This window comes from Geotrypetes seraphini, chromosome 5, assembly GCF_902459505.1.
Source record: "Geotrypetes seraphini chromosome 5, aGeoSer1.1, whole genome shotgun sequence".
Classification (NCBI taxonomy): Eukaryota; Metazoa; Chordata; class Amphibia; order Gymnophiona; family Dermophiidae; genus Geotrypetes; species Geotrypetes seraphini.
In genome coordinates, this window is record NC_047088.1 from 109,892,204 (window position 1) to 109,911,121 (window position 18,918).

The window sequence follows — 18,918 nt, forward strand, 5'->3', positions numbered from 1 at the left end:
TTTTTTTTCTTGTACCGGTGGCCCAAGACACCTTGCCCTGAGGCTTGCCGGTTACAAAGTTTGGTATCAGTTTTGGGATTTTTATTTTACTGCCTAACAAGGGAGATTGTATAAAAGGACATCAAAACCAGGATCTGAAGTTTACTAAGTGCAGTGCTTGCCGCTGTGTGTTGATTTTTTCATTATTGGAGTCTTCTTCTGTGGACTGTTGCTGACCCCTTGAAGCACGCTGCAAGAGATTAGGACTGCCGGAAACCGTGGAAGCGGAATCCAGAACCAGAACCGGAGGGAGCCCAGCAGTGTTCCAGAGGAGCCAAGCCTGTTATCAATCCAAACGCTAAGACTCATCTAGTTTGTCCGGTAAGAGTACCTAGGGGACAACTGATAGAGGATTCTGGGGTTGATAGTGTGGCTAGGAGGCGGGAGCTGGGAGCTAGCTCTCTGGGGTGTGCTGTGAAAAAAAAAAATCCGCACTTGGGTTCCGTATCTTTGTTTGTTTTCCAGGTGGCAGCATGGATTTGCAACAGTTGTTCAACCCTGTTGGCGTCAGAGCGGCAGAAGCAGACAGAAGATTTAAAAGTCGTGCTCCAGGCAAACCAGGACCTCTGGCGGGCCGAGTCAGGTGGAGTCTGGAAGGAGACACGAGGAGCTGGTACAAGCCATGGGGGACCAGACCAGGACATTCACCCAGTTTCTTCAAGGGACAGTGCCTGGAGGTTCCAGCGCAGGAATACCAGTGTGTATATACACACACATACACACACATATATACATAATCTCATGGCTCGCAGAGACTCAGGCAGTCATGAGATTATGCAATAGATTTGAAAGTCTCTGATGAAGCCCACAACGAAGAGTGAAACAATTTGATGAGGACCAGATAGCACAGCTTCAGCAAATGAAGATCTTGCTTGATAAATTTACTGCACTTCGAGGGAGTAAATAGACAGATAGACAAGAGTGACTTGGTTGACATCGTATATCTAGATTTTCAGAAGGCATTCGACAAGGTTCCCCATGAACGTCTACTTTGAAAAGTTGTGAGCCATGGAATCGAGGGTGAAATACTCACGTGGATTAAAAACTGGTTGGCGGATAGGAAACAGAGAGTGGAGGTAAATGAACAATACTCGGACTGGAGTGCCGCAGGGTTCGGTGCTCGGGCCCGTGTTCTTCAACATATTTATAAAAGACCTGGAAATTGGTACGACGAACGAGATGAATAAATTTGCGGACAATACAAAGCTGAGGACACAGAAGGATTGTGGAGACTTGCAACGTGACAAACACGGTCGAGAAATGGGCCGCGACATGGCAAATGAGGTGTAATGTGGATAAGTGTAAGGTGATGCATGTTGGTAACAAAAATCATATGCACGAATACAGGATGTCTGGGGCTGTACTCGGAGAGAGCCCTCAGGAAAGAGACTGGGAGTACTTGTAGACAAGTAGCACTCTTTTCAAACTTTGGCGTTCACTATCTTTAGTAAATACAACATCGAAGCAAATTTGTATTCCAACTGCTGAGGAGTTAGCTAAATTATTTAATAGCAAAATCACTCATTAGCAAAATCACTCACCTTTCCTGCTATCAATCCTGACGACTTTTCTTTGTGCTCCAATGAGTTAACATTAACCTTTGTGGACCGTTTCTGGAATGTCTTTGACCTTGTTTAGGAATTCCAACTTTTAAAACTAGTTGAAAAATTGAAGAGGTGCAGTTGCACTCTGGATCCTTTTCCCTCCTTTCTCTATGGGGATATCCCTCCACAGGCCATGACTTGGCTGACTTCACTATTAAACTATTTTCTCAGTAGCTGTCATTTCTCGTTGAATATGGGCAATATAATTTTAACACCTTCAGTGTTCTCCCCAGGGCCTTTTAGCCGGCTTGTCATCTAATGCGAATCTCCCCACCGCCGCCGCTCAACATAAAAAAAAAAACAACACACTACTGGCTTAGAGACGCAAACTCATGCTTTGGGGCTCTAAGGTGTGTGTGCCGGCTTCCCTTCGAAACCGGAAGTTATATCCGGGGGGGGGGGAGAGGAGAAGAGAAGGGAAGTCGGCACGCACACCTTAGAGCCCCGAACCATGAGTTTGCTACGGGCTAAGGCAGGAGACTGGTCAACAACTTGCTTCGGGCCTTTCTCGCTGCCGGGTCCTGCCTACTTTCTTTTTTCCGCGAAGGCAGGACCCGGCAATGAGGAAGGCCCGAAGCAAGGAAGAGCAGCAAGTTGTAAGCTTCCCTCCGTCACTGACCTATGGAAGATAAGTCAGCGATGGAGGGAAGCTTACAACTTGCCTAGCAACTGCCAGGTGTGTGAGCTGGGAGGGATAGAAAGAGAAATGCTGCTGCACCACCGAATGGGGGAGGGGGGAAGAGAAATGTTCTTCTGCTGCACCCATTTTTGGGAGGGAGGGAGGGGGAAGAGTAATGTTCTGCAGCTGCACCCAATTGTTTTTTTGAGGGGGAAGGGGAAGAGAAAAGCTGCTGCACCCAATTGGGAAGGGGACGAGAAGTGCTGCTGCTGCACCCAATTGGGGAGAGAGAGGTGAAAAGGAAGACCAGGGAAGGGAGAGGATAGGAAAGAGATGCCAAGACCATGGGAGGGAGGGAAAGGAAAGGAGCTACCAGACCATGGAGGGGGGGGAAGAGATGTCGGGGCATATGGGGGAGGGGGGAAGGAGGAAGACGCCAGACCAGGTGGAAGGAAGGAGAAGAGATGCCAGATAATGGAATGGGAGGGGGAGATGAGAGGAGAGGAGAGAGATGCCAGGGCATTGGGGAAGGAAGGGAAACTAAAGGAAACAAAATGCCAGACCAGAGGGAAAGTAAGGAGAGGAGGTGCCAGAGAAGAAGGGAGAGAGAGGAGGGAGATGCCAAGGCTGGGGGAGAGAAGGGAAGGAGACAAAGATGCCAGACCATGGGGTGGAGTGGTAATTAAGGAAGGAAAGGAGAAGAGAGAGATGCCAGAGCATAGGGGAGGGGTGAAGCTGAAATCAATCATGTACAAAGGAGAGAAAGGGCACATGATATACAGTTTATTGAAGGGACATAGAAAGAGGAAAGATGCCATATGGAACAGAGAGATGCAAGGGGCAGAGAGAGAATGGACAGTAGATGGAAGGGGTAGAGAGAGAGGGCAGAAGCTGGGTGGAAGGGGCAAAGAGAAAGGACAGATGTTGCATGGAAGGGAGCGAGGACAAACGCTGAATAGAAAGAGAGCGAAGAGAAGATGATTAAAGCAGAAATGACAAAAGGTAGAAAAAACATTTTTTGTTGCTTTACGTAGAATCAAGTAGTAACTGTATTGATTAAAGTTTATGAATAGGCAATGGAAATAAGGGAATTTTTTGGGGACTAAACCCCTTTCCTCAGGTCAGGACAGGATACCATAACAGCAGTATACTGTACTGCAGGGGTGTCCAAATGGTCGATCGCGATTGACCAGTAGATCGCAAAGGGAATGTGAGTCGATTGCGTTGCCTTTGCGATCTTTTTCTTCCTGCCTCCCCGAGCCAGGCCAGGCGCATACAAGCGCTGGACTCGCAAGACTTCACCTCCGACGTCAGTTCTGCCTGGTTGACCTGGAACTTCCTCTCCGACGTCAGAATTGACGTCGGAGGTGAAGTTTTGTGAGTCCGGCGCTTGTACGTGCCTGGCCTGGCTCAGGGAAGCAGCAGGGAGAAATCATCGTGGTGGCTTGGGGGATAGGGAAAGAATTGGGGAAGTGGAGAAATCGGCATGATGGCTTGGGGGGGCAGGGGGAGAGAGAGAGAAAGAAAGGCAGAAATAAAGAGGGGGGCAGGGAGAGAGAAAAAGACAGGCAGGGGGAGAGAGAAAGAAAGACAGGCAGGGGGGAGAGAGAAAGAAAGAGAGACAGAAAGAAAAGGGGAGGGGCAGAAAGAAAGAAATATTGGATTTAATGTCAGAAGAAGGAAGTGCAACCAGAGACTCATGAAATCACCAGACAAAAAGGTAGGAAAAATGATTTTATTTTCAATTTAGTTATCAAAATGTGTCCGTTTTGAGAATTTATATCTGCCATTTATATTTTGCACTGTGGCCCACTTTTACTAAACTGCGACAGTGGTTTTTAGGGCAAGAAGCCTATGAGTGTCGAGAGCAGTGCAGGGGTATTCAGCGCAGCTCCCTGCACTAAAAATCGCTATCGTGGTTTAGTAAAAGGGGAGAGGGGTATATTTGTCTATTTTTGTATAGTTGTTACTGAGGTGACATTGCATATTTTAAAGTCATCTGCCTTGACCTCTGGAAAAAAACCCCGAATACAAATTATAATTAACATTTTCTCTGCGTACAGTGTGCTTTGTGTTTTTTAAAATTTTACTGTTGGTAGATCATTTTGACTTGGTCATTTTAAAAATTAGCTCGCAGGCTAAAAAAGTGTGGGCACCCCTACTGTACTGTCTTGAAGAAAGATTTGGCCTCTGAAAGCTAATTTAAAAAATTGATTAGTCAAAAAATGGTATTTTCTTATTTCTCATTATTTGTTTTATTTCTGTTTGTTAATTTGTAAAATGGTGATTGTTTTGTAGCAGTTTTTTTCAAATTTACATCTGTCTTTTTATTTTGCACAGTATTAGAGGACGTGTCACTGTTTTTGTGGTGTTGCATTGTATGCAGAGTGGTTTCTTTGTTCAGTTTAACTTTTGTCTACATAGTTCTATTTTTAGTTTGTGATTATTCCATATTGGGCGAGGGTGTATCTGTCTGTGTGTATGAAAAGGACATGGCTTTCTGTTAAAAATGACTGTACAGGATCTGGCTTGTTTAGTTTTACAATGCGTGTGTTGGTGTTCTAGTGCTCACCGCAGTGTTTAAGATGCTGCCTTTTCCTAGGTGCACCCTTGTTGTGTGACTCATGGATTATTACTAAAAATATCTTTTTTATATAGAGGAGGGGAGGGGGTTGTTAAAAAATGATCAGCACTGGCTGTCATATATACTAGGTATGCCACTGGATTTAATGACCCTATTCTAACTTTACTGTTGATGTAGGTGTTGTCCCACCCCCCACCCCCACACACACTATCAAGAATTAAATTAAAGTTGTATTAACATCAAGCAGCTTTCAAATGACATTATAAGCAAATAAAAATAAAATATTTTTAATACATTGCTAATTATTACCTACTTCTTTACCTAAACTGTTTTGCCCTAGCTTACACTTTGCACTACACTTCCCCCTCCATATTCGCGAATTCTTTATCTACGGATTCGCTTATTTGTGGTTTTAAACCAAAAAATGCATTTTCATTTTCGGGCTATTTTAAGTCCTGTAGGCGCCCCCTTAAGCCTTACCTGGTGGTCTATTGGATTTTCGGGGCAGGAACGATCATCCCATGCTCCTGCTCCGTGCAGATCGCTCACAGGAAATGGCTTGAGAGACTACGGGAGCTCAAGGCAGATATTTCCTGTGAGCGATCTGCCCGGGGCAGGAGCATGGGAAGATCGCTCCTGCCTGAAAACCCACTAGACCACCAGGTAAGGCTTAAGGGGGGCTTTCAGGGCTTAAAATAGCTGGGGGAAGCAGAGGTTAGGGGCAGAACCGGTCCGAATATTATTCTTGTTTTTTTAATATTTGCAGGCCGGCTCTGCCCCTAACCCCTGCAAATACGGAGGGGGAAGTGTACAGCAAAAAAAGTAGCAGATAAAGATCAATCACACAGGTCTCCTTCAAGGCTCAGTAACACCTCTCCATAAATTATGTGGAAGAGGTCTGGAAGTGGGGATCGCATCTATTTCATATCCTCAGGGAGACCTCAGGAAGAAACCTAGTGATCAAAACATTATTAGAGGTGCTGTAGAGCCATTTCTTGTATGACTGGATGAGCTATATTTATCTTTTTTTTTTTTTTTTTTTTTTTAGTTGTTTAAATTCATGTAGAAATAAATGGCTAGATTGAACCTAATGACTTCATTAATGTATTTCCCTTTTTTAAAACCTCTATACCATTTGAAAGAGGGCAAATATCTAATTATTCCCTTCTAGAATTGAATACTACTTAAATTTAGTAAAAATATTCTGGCACAAGTGTCAAACCTTAAAAAAGGAAGTTATATTGAGCATTGGAAAATAATAATAATTAACTAATAAAAATAGTACACATTTAGGGCTCTTTTTACTAAGCTGCGATAGCGGTTTTAGTGTGCGCTTAGCGTGTGCAGAATTGCCATGCGCGCTAGACGCTAATGCCAGCATTGAGCTGGCGTTAGTTTTCCTGCGTAGTGCGGGGGTTTGCGTGTGCTAAAAATGCTAGCGCACCTTAGTAAAAAAGGGGGTTAATTTTCTCCACCACCAAATTTCCCCATCCCGCCCGGCTACTTTTTCATGCCACCCAGCTGGAAAATATTTCTGGGAAAACACTCACCTTTATTGAAAAGTACTGATTTGGACCCTTCGGTCCCCTTTCATCATCCAATTGCGAATATATCTCTAATGACAAAAATAATGGAATCAATTATGTGTAGTCAACTTTCCAACTATTTAGAAAAATTATCTATTCTGTTGCCATTTCAACATGGGTTTAGACTAAATTTCAGCACAGAAACCCTTTTATTGTCATTAATTGCAAAGATTCAAAATTTACAGATGCAAAATAAATATGCAGTAGTATTATAATTCGATCTGTCGGCTGCGTTCGATGTGGTCCATCATGATATTCTGATCCGTATGTTTCTCTTTATACAGAAATCAGGATATCCTTACTTCTAGAAGACCCCACAATAGGGATACTATAATCAACATCTGGCATGTTAAAATCACCTATTAGTAATACTCCCCTTTTTACAGCTATATTCTAAATATCTACTATTATATCTCTGTTCACTTCTTGTCTGTGAAGGCCTGTATATCACACCAATGTAAATACATTTTCCATCCCCTCTTTCCAGATTGACCCACGGTGCCTCTTCCTTACCCTGCAGATCGAGCAATTATGTGACTTTAATATGATCTTTAACACATAACGCTACTCTTCCTCCTCCTTTTCTAACTACCCTGTCTTTCCTGAACAGATTATAGCCCGGTATAACTATATTCCAGTCATGGTTCTCTGTGAACTACATCTCTGTGATTGCTACTAAATCTAACTCAGCCTCTTCCATTACAGCCTCTAGATCCAGAACCTTGTTTCCCATACTTCGAGTATTTGTACATACTGTTTTCCAGACATTGCCCCTTTTCCCCATTTGTTTAGAGGTATTTGTATATACTGTTTTCCAGAAATTGCCCCTTTTTTCCATTTGATTAGAGGTATTTGTATATACTGCTTTCCAGACATTGCCCCTTTTCCCTATTTGTTTAGAGGTATTCAGTGATTTATGTTCTGAGGGCTTTGATCACCCTGCCCCAACAATTCTAGTTTAAAGCCCTCTTCAGTATGTTAGTCAGGGTGCTGCCAGTTTCTTCCCTTCTTTGATAGTTTTACACCATCCTGTTCAGCAGCTATTGGAAAATCATCTCATGGTCCAGTAAGCCGAAACGCTCTTGATACCAGCCACACATTCATTTCCAGGATGTGAGCTGCTCTGCCCTGACCTTTACCCTCGATAGAAAGGACTGATGAGAATACCACTTGCACACCTAACTGCCTCACCTTCTCTGCTAGAGTCACAATGTCACTTTTGATACATTTGGAGGGGTACCTAGCAGTATCATTAGTGCCAACATGAATGAGCAGCATCAGATAATAGTCATTAGGCTTGGTGAGTCTCGACAAGCTGTCCATAACATCGTGGATTTTGGTACCAGGCAGACAGCATATCTCCCAGGACATCATGTCTGGTCTGCAGATGGACACCTCTGTACCCCTCAGAAGGGAATCGCCAACCACCACTACCTTACACCTCCTAATGGTCATGGATCCAGTATCTTTGGGGATTTTTGAGCTTTGATCCTTAGGATGGTCTCATTTCCTCCTCATTTCAGGGTTGTATACCGACCAGTTCTTCAGTTCAAGGGCAGGTGGAGTTATAGTACGGTATCAATCTTGCAGGTCCCGTAATCTGAGTCCAGCTGTCCTCCCTCAGCATGGCCTCTTTATCACCACTGCTGGAAATCTTTGATGCCTCATGAAGCATTTCATTGATGTAGCTCTCATTCTTGTGGAAGCTAATCAGTATTTTCACCTCCTCTCTGTTCCTTCATGAGGGATTCAAGCTGAAGACAGCTTGCACATGGAACTACCTCCTCTGCTTGGATAACATTTTCTGCCTGCACAGAGACAGAAGCTGTAACCTGTGCAACAGCTTTGGCAACATGATGTTTCCCAGTCATACTATGGTTACAGAAATACTCGCACCTGATGAAAGAAAAGAGAAAGCAGAAAAAATCCTACCAAAGCAATGCCCGCCCTGTTCTTAATTGGCTGAAGAGCCTATAAATCAAAAGATTAGCCTTGGGATGAGTGGGAGCTAGAGAGGGTAGAAGGGAATTAAACACTAAACAAAGACTTTCCTCAACTGCTATCTGTGCCCTATTCTGATTTATCTATGCTCTGAAATACAACCTAAAATACTAATCTAGACTAAAACACTATGTAAAATCTAACGGAGACTCTAAGGCAGGGGTGTCCAACCTGCGGCCCCGTGAACTATTTTGTGCGGCCGCAGTCGAGGACAATGCAGTGTTTTCCTCTGCTGCCCCTGGGTGTTTACCATCTTTCCAGCTCCCTCCTCTGTCTTGCTGCAGTGTTTGTACAACCCCAGAAACATTTTTTTTGGCCAATGCAGCCCAGGAAAGCCAAAAGGTTGGACACCCCTCTCTAAGGGCTACACTATTGTCTAAACCAGTGGTCTCAAACTCACGGCCTGGGGGTCACATGCGGCCCGCCAGGTACTATTTTGAGGCCCTCAATATGTTTATCATAATCACAAAAGTAAAATAAAACAGTGTTTTGATTATATGTTTCTTTAGCTATAAATTTCAATATTATTATTAAGACTTAGAGAAAAGGAAAGATTTATAAACTATAAAAAGTTTTACCTCATGCAAAATTGTCATTTCTTTAATAAGACATTAACTATTTTTTTCCGAGGCCCTCCAAGTACCCACAAATTCAAAATGTGGCCCTGCAAAGGGTTTGAGTTTGAGACCACTGGTCTAAACTGATTTTGCTGAAAAGCAGAGTACTGAACTAAAAAAGTAAAAGAAAAGGATAATGAACTAACCTACTGAAGCCCAAATTTACCTTTTCCCATGTTTGAATGCCAATAGGTAAGATATTCCAGTGGGGTTTTTCTTTCCTTTAGCAGGTTCTCACTTGACACCTCTTCAGGGCTTGGATAATTTCAAGGCAATGCAAGCCCTAGATAAGGCCCACAGCAGTCAACGCTATGACAGTTGCTGACTGCTGCAAGCTGGATATTGGCCCATAAGTTTCCTGAACGTACCAGGATTAAATGGGATGCACCCACTAGACTACTGAGCTATACAAAAACTCTTTCAGCTGGATTTCTTTTGGAAAATTTTAGTCGAGTCCCTTCAGACTTCTGTTTTGTCACAGCTAGTTCTTGATTCTAGATGCTCTATTCATCTTGTACTCTCCAGTTTCCTCTGTTAGGCTAGGCAGTCTTTAAGAAACAAATTCTTCTTTCTCAAGGCTGAGGTAGCTTCCTGCTGCTTCCAGTATCCCTGAGCCCTAGATCCAGATTGCTCCGTCCCAGTACGGATAAAGAACTCCAATGAAAATGACTCTCGGGTCAAGCAGCATCAATATAGTTCCCAAAAAGCATTTGAAGGATATCCCACTTAAGGTGATGAGTCTCATAGCCCAGCATCCATTATATTACCTCATTATACATAACGGAACTGAAATAGGCTCCATTTTTAGAAAGGTTTGGGAGTCTTGCGACCAAATAGAGAGAACTAAGGCTCCAATGCACAGTGCTCTGATGCCACAGTAATAAATTACCGTGGCAGGAGTGATTTTTCCCAAGCAGCTGATGATGTTCAACATGAATAGCATGCAAATGATATGTATGCTATTTGTGTGGAGCACAATCACTAGGCATAGCTCCTTCCTAGCCTTCCTGTCAAATTGTTTTGCTGTTTCCTCTGCCACTCAGCTGTTTGGGGCTCAGTGCTGAGCCAACAGGGAAAGCCCTGAAGCCAAAGCTGCTTTGGGGGGAGTCTTGCTAGTGCTGGTTGGCGGGCAGGGAGAACAGCAAAAAAAAAAAAAAGTGCTGCCTCCTCTGCCCAACCCCAACCCCCTCCGAAAAAAGACACCTGGTAGTCTAGTGGGCTGCTGCCATTGACACTCCCTATATATTTTAGTTTTTAAAGTTAAGCAGGAGGGATGCCTACTCTTTCCTGCTAGCAGGCCCACCTCTTATCCCATATTCAGTTAAAAGAACTTTAAGATCTAGTGAGCGGAACCTCTTATCAATTCCTTCGTTAAAAGTAATTAGCACAAGAAGACAATTTATCTTCTCATGTACAGCTCCCCAGATCTGGAATGCGCTTCCTATGTTTTTACGGGAGGAGAAGGTGTTTGGGAAATTTAAAAGCGAATTAAAAACCTTTTTGTTCAAAGACGCATTTGCAAATTAATTAAATTTTATTATAAAGTGTTATTCTAGCGAATTATTTTTCTATTTTTTGTCTTTTTAATTTCCTTATGTGTTTTCCCTGTATGATCTTTCTTTACTATAAAAAATGTATTTCACCCCCTCTTACCTTTTGTTTACGTTATAATTAATTAACTGTATGTAATGTTTTCGTTTCCTTACATGTATATTTTATTGTACATCGCTTAGAAATCTGATTAAGCGATTCAACAAGCAAACTAATAAACTTGAAACTTGAACTCTTCAAAATGGCAGGCCTTCCCCTTCCTGGTGCATCCTGGGATGCACTAGGAAGGCCTAAGGCCCTTATTGGCTCAGGCGCCTAAGGCTCCTCACCTGGGCAGGGCTTTAGGCACCTGAGCCAATGAAGGCCTTAGACCTTTACCTATGTATTCTGAGATGGGCTACCATTGGTGTGTCTGTAATAAACCTTATAAACCAGACACTCTAAACATGGGGCATAATAGCAATTAAGGTGCACTGGCACTGCTATCCTGCCCATTTGAGCAGAGGTTGTCTTGATCTCTGTGCCACTAGTCTGCTAGCCCAAAGCTGTTGTCATCAGTTCTCACTTCTCTGGCTCATGGAAGAGGTAGGAAGTATACCGAAAGGAAACTGTGTATGTCTCTCTCTTCTTGTTAGCCAGTTGCTAATACTGATGCAGCACAGGGGGAACTGAATTCAGGGACTCTTATCAGCAGTTCAGCATTTGGGTTATTACTGACTCGGGAGACCTGGGACTGCAGGCAGGAAAGTTGCTGTAGGGCCTGTGATTTACTGAGCTTTTCTGCCCTCATGAAAACAGCCTTAGCAGGTCAAGTCATAGAGCATTTGCAGAAGACCTCTGAGAGCAAACAACCCCCCACCTCGCCTTCCCCGTCTCCCACACATGGCCTGCTTATCAACTTTACTGGAGGCAACTGGAGAGAGGTCTAGAATGCTTCTATATCGAAAAGAAAAATTGTCAAGACCTGCTTCCTTCTCTGGAGTTTATCTGATATATATCCGATTCGCTTATAATGCAGTCAAGTATCTTATCAAAAGTCTGTGGTGTTTGTGGTCTATAGTGGTTTGTCATATTTTTTAGATGCCTGGTCTCTGTCCTTTGAAATATTGTAGTTCCTTTTCTGTTTCCTCTTGTTGTTGTAAAAAGACTTGGTCTGCGAGTTGGTGAATGGCGGTATACAAAAAATAAATAATCTAATCTAGGGCTTACTAACTAGTGTGTTTTTTTTTCTTTTACACAGGTGTTGGTAAAAGCAGCCTTTTACTGCGGTTTGCTGATAATACTTTTTCTGGTAGGTGTGACTTTTCTATATACAGAAACAGACCTACAGCTAAAGGGACAATTCTGTAAACAGCACTAAAAGTTAGGTCAGACACTTAAGCTACTATTCTATAATGACAAAAACTGTGTGCCTAATGCAGTGTTCTTTAATGCAAGGTCAATGGCAGCCCTTGGAATCCTCCTCTTCATTTTGACTTTTTTTTTTTTTTTTTTACTACTCTGCCTCTTAACTAGTTCATGACAGAGGGAAATGGCTAGAAGGAGCTATATACTTGAAAAACAAAAGCATTTCTCAAAAGGTAAAGAGAATGCATTTGGAAATGCCCACTTGATTGAAGATATGCCCAATAAACAGTTTGGAGGTGGGCTGGTGGAGTGAATGTCATTGACATACATGGGTCAACATCATCATGACTTTGCAAGGGAAGGTATTTGACAGCTCTCCTATAGCTCATTGGATCCAAAGTAGCCCTGATTTTAAAAATTAGTGAAGACCACTGGCCTAATGCAAGTCAATAATTTGGTATCTAAACACAGGTGCCACTACAGTACTTAAACGCTTGCGGTATGGCAAGTATAATTGGGCACATCTAGATGCAGTAGTCTGTCAATAAAGCGCTTCGTTTGAAGCTCATGATATGCCTATGCTCCTCACATTTAACCATCGTCTTTGCAGGTTACATGCTAAAATAGCACATAAGTGCAGTTTCTCAACTTCTTCAAGCTAAGTACCCCAAAAGTCTAACAAATATCAACCGAGTACCCCCACCCAAGCTCCACCCCTGACCCCCATAAAAATAGTACTAATTGTAATGCAATTTCTTCTATCAATTTTTTTCATAAACACTCAATATAATCTTATTAATACATAATGGTAACCACAAAATTTTAAAAACACAAAGCACACTGTACGCAGAGAAATCTTAATTATCATTTATATTCGGAGGGGGGGTTTCAAACAGGTCAAGGGACAGATGACTTTAAAATATGCAATGTCACCTCAGTAACAACTATAGAAAAATAGACAAATATAGTGCAAAATACAGCAGATATAAATTCTCAAAACGTACACATTTTGATCACTAAATTGAAAATAAAATAATTTTTCCTACCTTTGTTGTCTGGGGATTTCATAAGTTTCTGGTTGCACTCCTGACTGTGCATCCAACATTTCTTTCTCTCTGCCTCCTGCACGATTCCTTTCCTCTAGTCTTCATTACCTCCCCCTCCATGAGTCCAACTTTTTACTCTCTGCCCTCTTCCCCCTTCCCCTGAGTGTGACATTTCTCCTCTTCTTTCTGCCCTCCCCGTCCATCTCTCCCTCTCTCCATGAGTCCAACACTTTCTGCCTCCTGTACACTTTCTTTCTCCTCACCTCTTCCCTCAAGTGCGACATCCCTCCTTCCCACCCCCCAGTCCATCTCTCCCCAACCCCATTCACATGTTCTATCCCCATGTCCCATTTCTCCTTCTCCTCCACACCATGTCAATTTCTCCCTCACTCTCACTCACCCTTCAACAATTTTCCTTTCTTCCCTCCCCCATTCCCACTCACAACTAATATGCTCTCTCCCCATATACCATCTCACCCTCCCCTACAGCGTGCAGCACCTTTCCTTTCCATCCCCTTCTGCCAGGTCCAGCAGCACCTCTTCTCCCTCCCCCTTGTCCAGCAGTACTGCGCCTTCTCCCCTTTGCTTAGCTGGCCCACCTCCAGGGCTGGATTTTCCTATAGGCTAACTAGGCTTCAGCCTAGGGCCTCAAGATCAAGAGGGGCCTACATTCAAATTGTTAGCAAAATTAAAATTACACTATTCTGAAAACAGTGAACACTAAAACACTGAACCGAAAATAAGGAGAATTCTACGCTCCGGGATCGGAACCGGCTCCAGCCGCAACGGGGCGCCGACTCGGCTTCTCCCTTTCTTTTTCTCGCCCTGGAAGGAGGATCGGGGAGGGAAAGATGTCAGTCCGGAAACAGCTGGGCAAAGCCCAGCCCCGCGGGGAGAGAGGCAAAACGTGGATCCGTCAGGACAGGGCGGCCCAGACTGGCATCAGGGGGGGTGGGGGGTTTCAGTGGAAGGGGGATGGGAGAAAGGCAGGCTGGCATCGGAGTTTGGGTGGGGGGGTTAATGGAAGGCAGGCAGGCAGGATGGCATGGGGGGGTGTTCAATGGAAGGGGGATGGGAGGCAGGCGGGCATCGGAGGGGGTGTGAGGTGAGGAAGGACGCACTGGGGGCACTATGGACATAGGAAGGGGCAATGTTGTGTGTTATGTTTGATTAGTTATTGTTACAAGTATATATGGTGCTGAGAATAAATGTCCAAATAAGTGTTCTCGACCTTTTTTTTATTTATTATTCATGTCACATTTTTTATAAAGGTTAGTACCAATAACAAACATGTTTCATTTAACATATTGATATATATCACAGTAATGATGTATTTTATTATCTCTCATGTAATTTACAAACTTAAAAATGGGAGGTGAAAGGGCCTCATAAATGGAATAGCCTAGGGCCTCTTTTCATCTAAATCCGGCCCTGCCCACCTCCGATGGTGCAACTTCCTCTTTCGTCGGAGGCGGTCCGGCCTAGCAAAGGCTCCGAGACTGCCTTATGGAACCGCAACTAAACTAACGCTAGCAGCAGCTGCATGGGGAAGTTAAAAGCATGTAGTAAGTTGCCGCTAGGGAGAGGAGAGGTACTGTTGAGCTGGCAATTCCATCTGGCAGCCTCGGGGCCTTTGCTAGTTCGGCTTGACTTCAATGATGCGACTTCCTCTTACGTCGAAGGTGGGCTGGCCTAGCAAAGGTGTCGCAGTGAGCTGCCGCTCGGGGAGGGAGAGAAGCTGGGGAAAGAAGACGAAGGGAGATACGCAATGGCAGGAGGAAGGGAGACATACAGCGCCAGTGCTGCATATATGCGAGGGCAGGAGTAAGGGAGACATACTGCATAAATGCGACAGAAGAAGGAAGTTGGGAAACAAACAGCACCAATGCCAATACCAATAAAAGAATTCCGAAAAGAAATCAAAACTCATCTCTTCAAAAAACACTTTCCTTCATCTTAACCTCAACATAACACTAGAAATTACACACACGAACACCCCTCCATAAATATACCTAAACATTGTACAACTCACTTCATCAACCTACGATTTATCTACTACGTGCTCCAAATTTCTCCTGGAAACTTCCAGACTAACAATTGTAACTTGATACATTCCTGATTCTATGTACTGTAATATTCCTGAATTTGTCCAGTCTCTTAAATTGTAATCCGCTTAGAACCGCAAGGCACAAGCGGAATAGAAATCTGTAATGTAATGTAATGTAATGTACCCCCTACAAACGGCTTGCGTACTCCTAGGGGTTTGTGTACCCCATGTTGAGAAACACTGCACTAAGGCGCCTTACTGCTGATTCATCCTTGTTTTGGTGCTTAGCTTCCATTAACTTTCAGTTGAGAACCTTTTGGCATTTTCTATAGAATTAGGGAGTCATTGTATGGATATCTGTTTCCGGGGGTGTCTAGCTCAGTTTTACTAGGAGTGGACTTGCATGTCCTCAGCTAAATGGGTGCTGTATGTCATTGGGATGGGCACAAGATAGATTTCTTTTTGCCTGCCTCCGGCTTTGTTTCTGGACTTGCAGGCAGATCAGCCGGAAAATAAGTCAAAAGTCCGCACTACTTTACAGTGCCTCTTCAACTTCTGAGCACTAGTATCCGTTCCAGAACATGGATCAGGGTTTGACAGATACTCTTTATAGACTTCATCATGCCAAAGTACGATCGGAGGACTGGAGGCCCATTCTGGATCTCATGTTGGTCACTCGCATCCTGCACATTCCTTATTTCCGAATGGAAGCTGTACTACTCTCTCTCCTGGGGAGTTCTAGTGTCCTTTAATCTCGCAGAGGCTTTCCTCCATATTCCAATATTTCAGGAGCATCGTAAATTTCTGTGTTCTCATGTTCTGCAACAGAATTTCCAGTCTGCGGCTCTTCCCTTTGGTGATGGTTCTTGTAGCAGGGTTTTTTTCTCCAGGCAGAGTGTCCAGGTCCATCCTTTCTTGGACGACTGGTTGATCTGGATCCATCTCAATACAAGTTCACCCGTATGGTTGAGACGGTGGTCTTTCTGCTACACAGCGTGAGTTGGATTGTCAACTTCAAAAAGAGCCAGTTGCCGCAATCTCAAAGTATCTGGGCCTTCTCTTCAACACCCGAGCCATGCAGTCCGAAACTTCAGCAGCAGATCAGAGATCTCCTGAACCTTCCAGCTCCCACACCCTGAAATAATCTTCAAGGGTTGTTTGATATTTGTTACTATAATGAGCTTGTCCTGTTTGCTTGGCTGTATTTCTTGTTACTTGTTCTTGTTCAGCTCAATAAAAGATATTTGACAATAATTTGTCAAGGGAGCACCAGAAGTGCTCCCTTGGGCCAGGAGACACATGCTGTTTCGCTGGGCGAGGTTATGTCTTCTGTCTCTCGATGGCACACCTGGCTAGAGTCAACAGACTTCCTCAGTTGACAAGTCCTGGACCTGTGAGAATGAACGCGTCAGTCCAGGATGGCGTCAGTAGAAAATTCTTAGGGCAAGCGCTTCATTGGTCAAAGAACAGTGTGTGAAACTCAGGGCTGAACGCCTTGGTTCAGCCCTGGCCAGCTCACGAGCTCCTTTTTGTTCCCTCCGTGGCTTCCGATTAGTCGGGTCATCCGCCGGAAAGCGATGCATCCCACCTTCGTGATTCGAGTTGCTCTGGACTGGCCTCGTTGTTCATGGTTTTTGGATCTAGTCAGACAGGAAGCTCACCCACCCTCTTCCTAGTAACCTTCTCAGTTAGGGTCCGGTGCCCATGAAGACCCACAGCGCTTTGGTCTTCCAGCATGGCTCTGTACTCGTTTTAAATTCAGCTAGTTTTAGAGGAGTCCAATATGCTCTGTAAAGAAAGAAATAGGATGATTGGAGAATTGAAGCAGAACTCGATACTTTATAAGCAGTAGTCCAGAGCTTTTGCCATGCGATATCATTGATGATAATGTTGAAGTCTTTATTCCATGTTTCCTCCACATTGCTTGGTCTAGTGGATTTCTGTTCTTGCAAAAAATTGTACTAGTTCTCGACACTCTTTGAAGTCCAAGAAAAGCTAAACTATAGCTCTTTTTGCCTCAGCCTGGAAGGCTTCCCAATAGTGGTGTGCAAAGGACAGGGTAGTGCCTGAGCAGGCTCCCATTTCAATGGTCCAGGCTTTCGTTCAGGTGGGCTTAGATAAGGGTTTAGCAGTGGCCTCCCTTACAGTTCTGGCAGCAGGCTTTTTGTGCTTTAGGGCACGCAGGGGTTCTAGTTCACTTCCTGCTCATCCAGATGTGACCAGGTTTCTGAGAGGGGCGCCCGTTTGCGGCCTCCTTTCCCTTCGTGGACTCTTACCATCGTTCTCCAGGGCCTTGTGGAAGCCGCATTTGAGCCACTGAAGGCTGCTACTCTTCTGGATCTGATGCTCAGACTGTCTTTCTGGTCGTCTTTGTCTTGGCACGGCATATTTCGGAGCTTTATTTCTCCATATTACAGACACCAGAATTGTTCTCTGTATTGTACTTTCCTTTCTACTGACGGTAGTTTCTGCTTTCTATGTCACCCAGGAGGTTCGTTTTGCTCCAAGCTTGTGGAATGAAACGCAGGTAAAAGATCAGAGCTTACTCAAGTTGGACGTCAAGAGAGTCTTGCTCCACTTTTAGAAAGGACTAATGATTTTCAGATATTTGATCTCCTCTTTGTCCTGACTGCTCTGCCTCAGCTTAGTCAGCTGGCGTCTATGACCTCGATCGCCTGATGGATTCATTGGCCATTTCCGCGGCTTATGTCCCCATAAGCAAGCTGCTGCCAGTTTCCTTTCGGGCCCACTCCACTAGAAGTGTTGCTGCTTCATAAGAAGAGTCTTGTGCGTTTTATCCAGATGAAATTTGCAGGGCAGCTCCTTGGTCTCCTTTTCCTACCTTTTACCAAGTTTTTTCTGTGTGGATGTGGCGGCTCGCTCTGTGCCGCTTTTGGGACCTCTATTGCGGGCAGGCTCTTCTGTCTCTCCCTAAACACTCAAATCAGTAGCAGGCACTATAATAATAATATAACATTCAAGCCAAAACTAATTGTAGTTCAGACAGATTCCAATCTCCGAATCCACCTCTCTATGAGTGTAATATTGATCCTCAGATGCACCACTCCACGTTCAAACTTTTATCACCACACTAAGCTTGATGTGCAGAATCTTCCCTGGATCAATCTTATTTTATAATATAGCTTTATTTGTTATCTTTATATCTTTTTAAATATATTAGCAGTTAAATAAGTTAAATCAGTTTATAAACAACTTATCTTAACTCGTAGTCAGTGTAAGGACGTCTTGTGCCAACATGTTTCGCGCTACAGCGCTTTTTCAAGGCTGAGTCCCTAGCAAAAGACACAACCTATTGTTAGGGCACACAAGCATATTCTAAACAATTTTAAAATAGCCCATTTATATCTTCAAAAAGCCCATTTATATCTTCAAAAAGTTCCTTACCTAGTTACTTATCGCCATCCGATTTGACCACCGATTTTAGATCAATAAAGATAGCGGCGGTTTGTATGGTTCTATATATTATCAGAAGATCAAGTTATGGAAACACTTCCTGGACGATATTTTCTTTCTATGGAGAGGCACAGAACAAGAACTTAAAGAATTTTTGAACTGGCTCAATGGTAGAGACCCTCATTTACAGTTTACCATCACTTATAGTCAGTCTACTATAGACTTTTTGGACATAAGTATAAAGAAAGAATATGGTCAATTTACCACTGACCTTTATAGGAAACCGGTAGCCCCCTAACACTTTCCTTCATTTCACTAGTGATCACCCCTTTACACTAAAATTCAGCCTCCCCATTAGCCAGTTTTTCAAAGCCAGAAGGGTATGCTCATTGATTGAAAAGTTTAAGGTAGCGGCTAAAGATCTTGAACAAAGATTTTTATGTCGGGGATATCCAAAGAGAGT

At 43.7% G+C, this 18,918-nt stretch overlaps 1 protein-coding gene across 1 annotated transcript in view; it reads left to right on the top strand.

The window, feature by feature from the left end:
• LOC117361148 (ras-related protein Rab-35-like) overlaps positions 1-18,918 on the top strand; it is a 98,599-nt gene that overhangs the window by 58,662 nt on the left and 21,019 nt on the right. Inside the window, exon 2 of the mRNA XM_033946098.1 lies at positions 11,842-11,892. Coding sequence (XP_033801989.1) covers positions 11,842-11,892 — 51 coding nt within the window. The remainder of the gene's footprint in view (positions 1-11,841; positions 11,893-18,918) is intronic.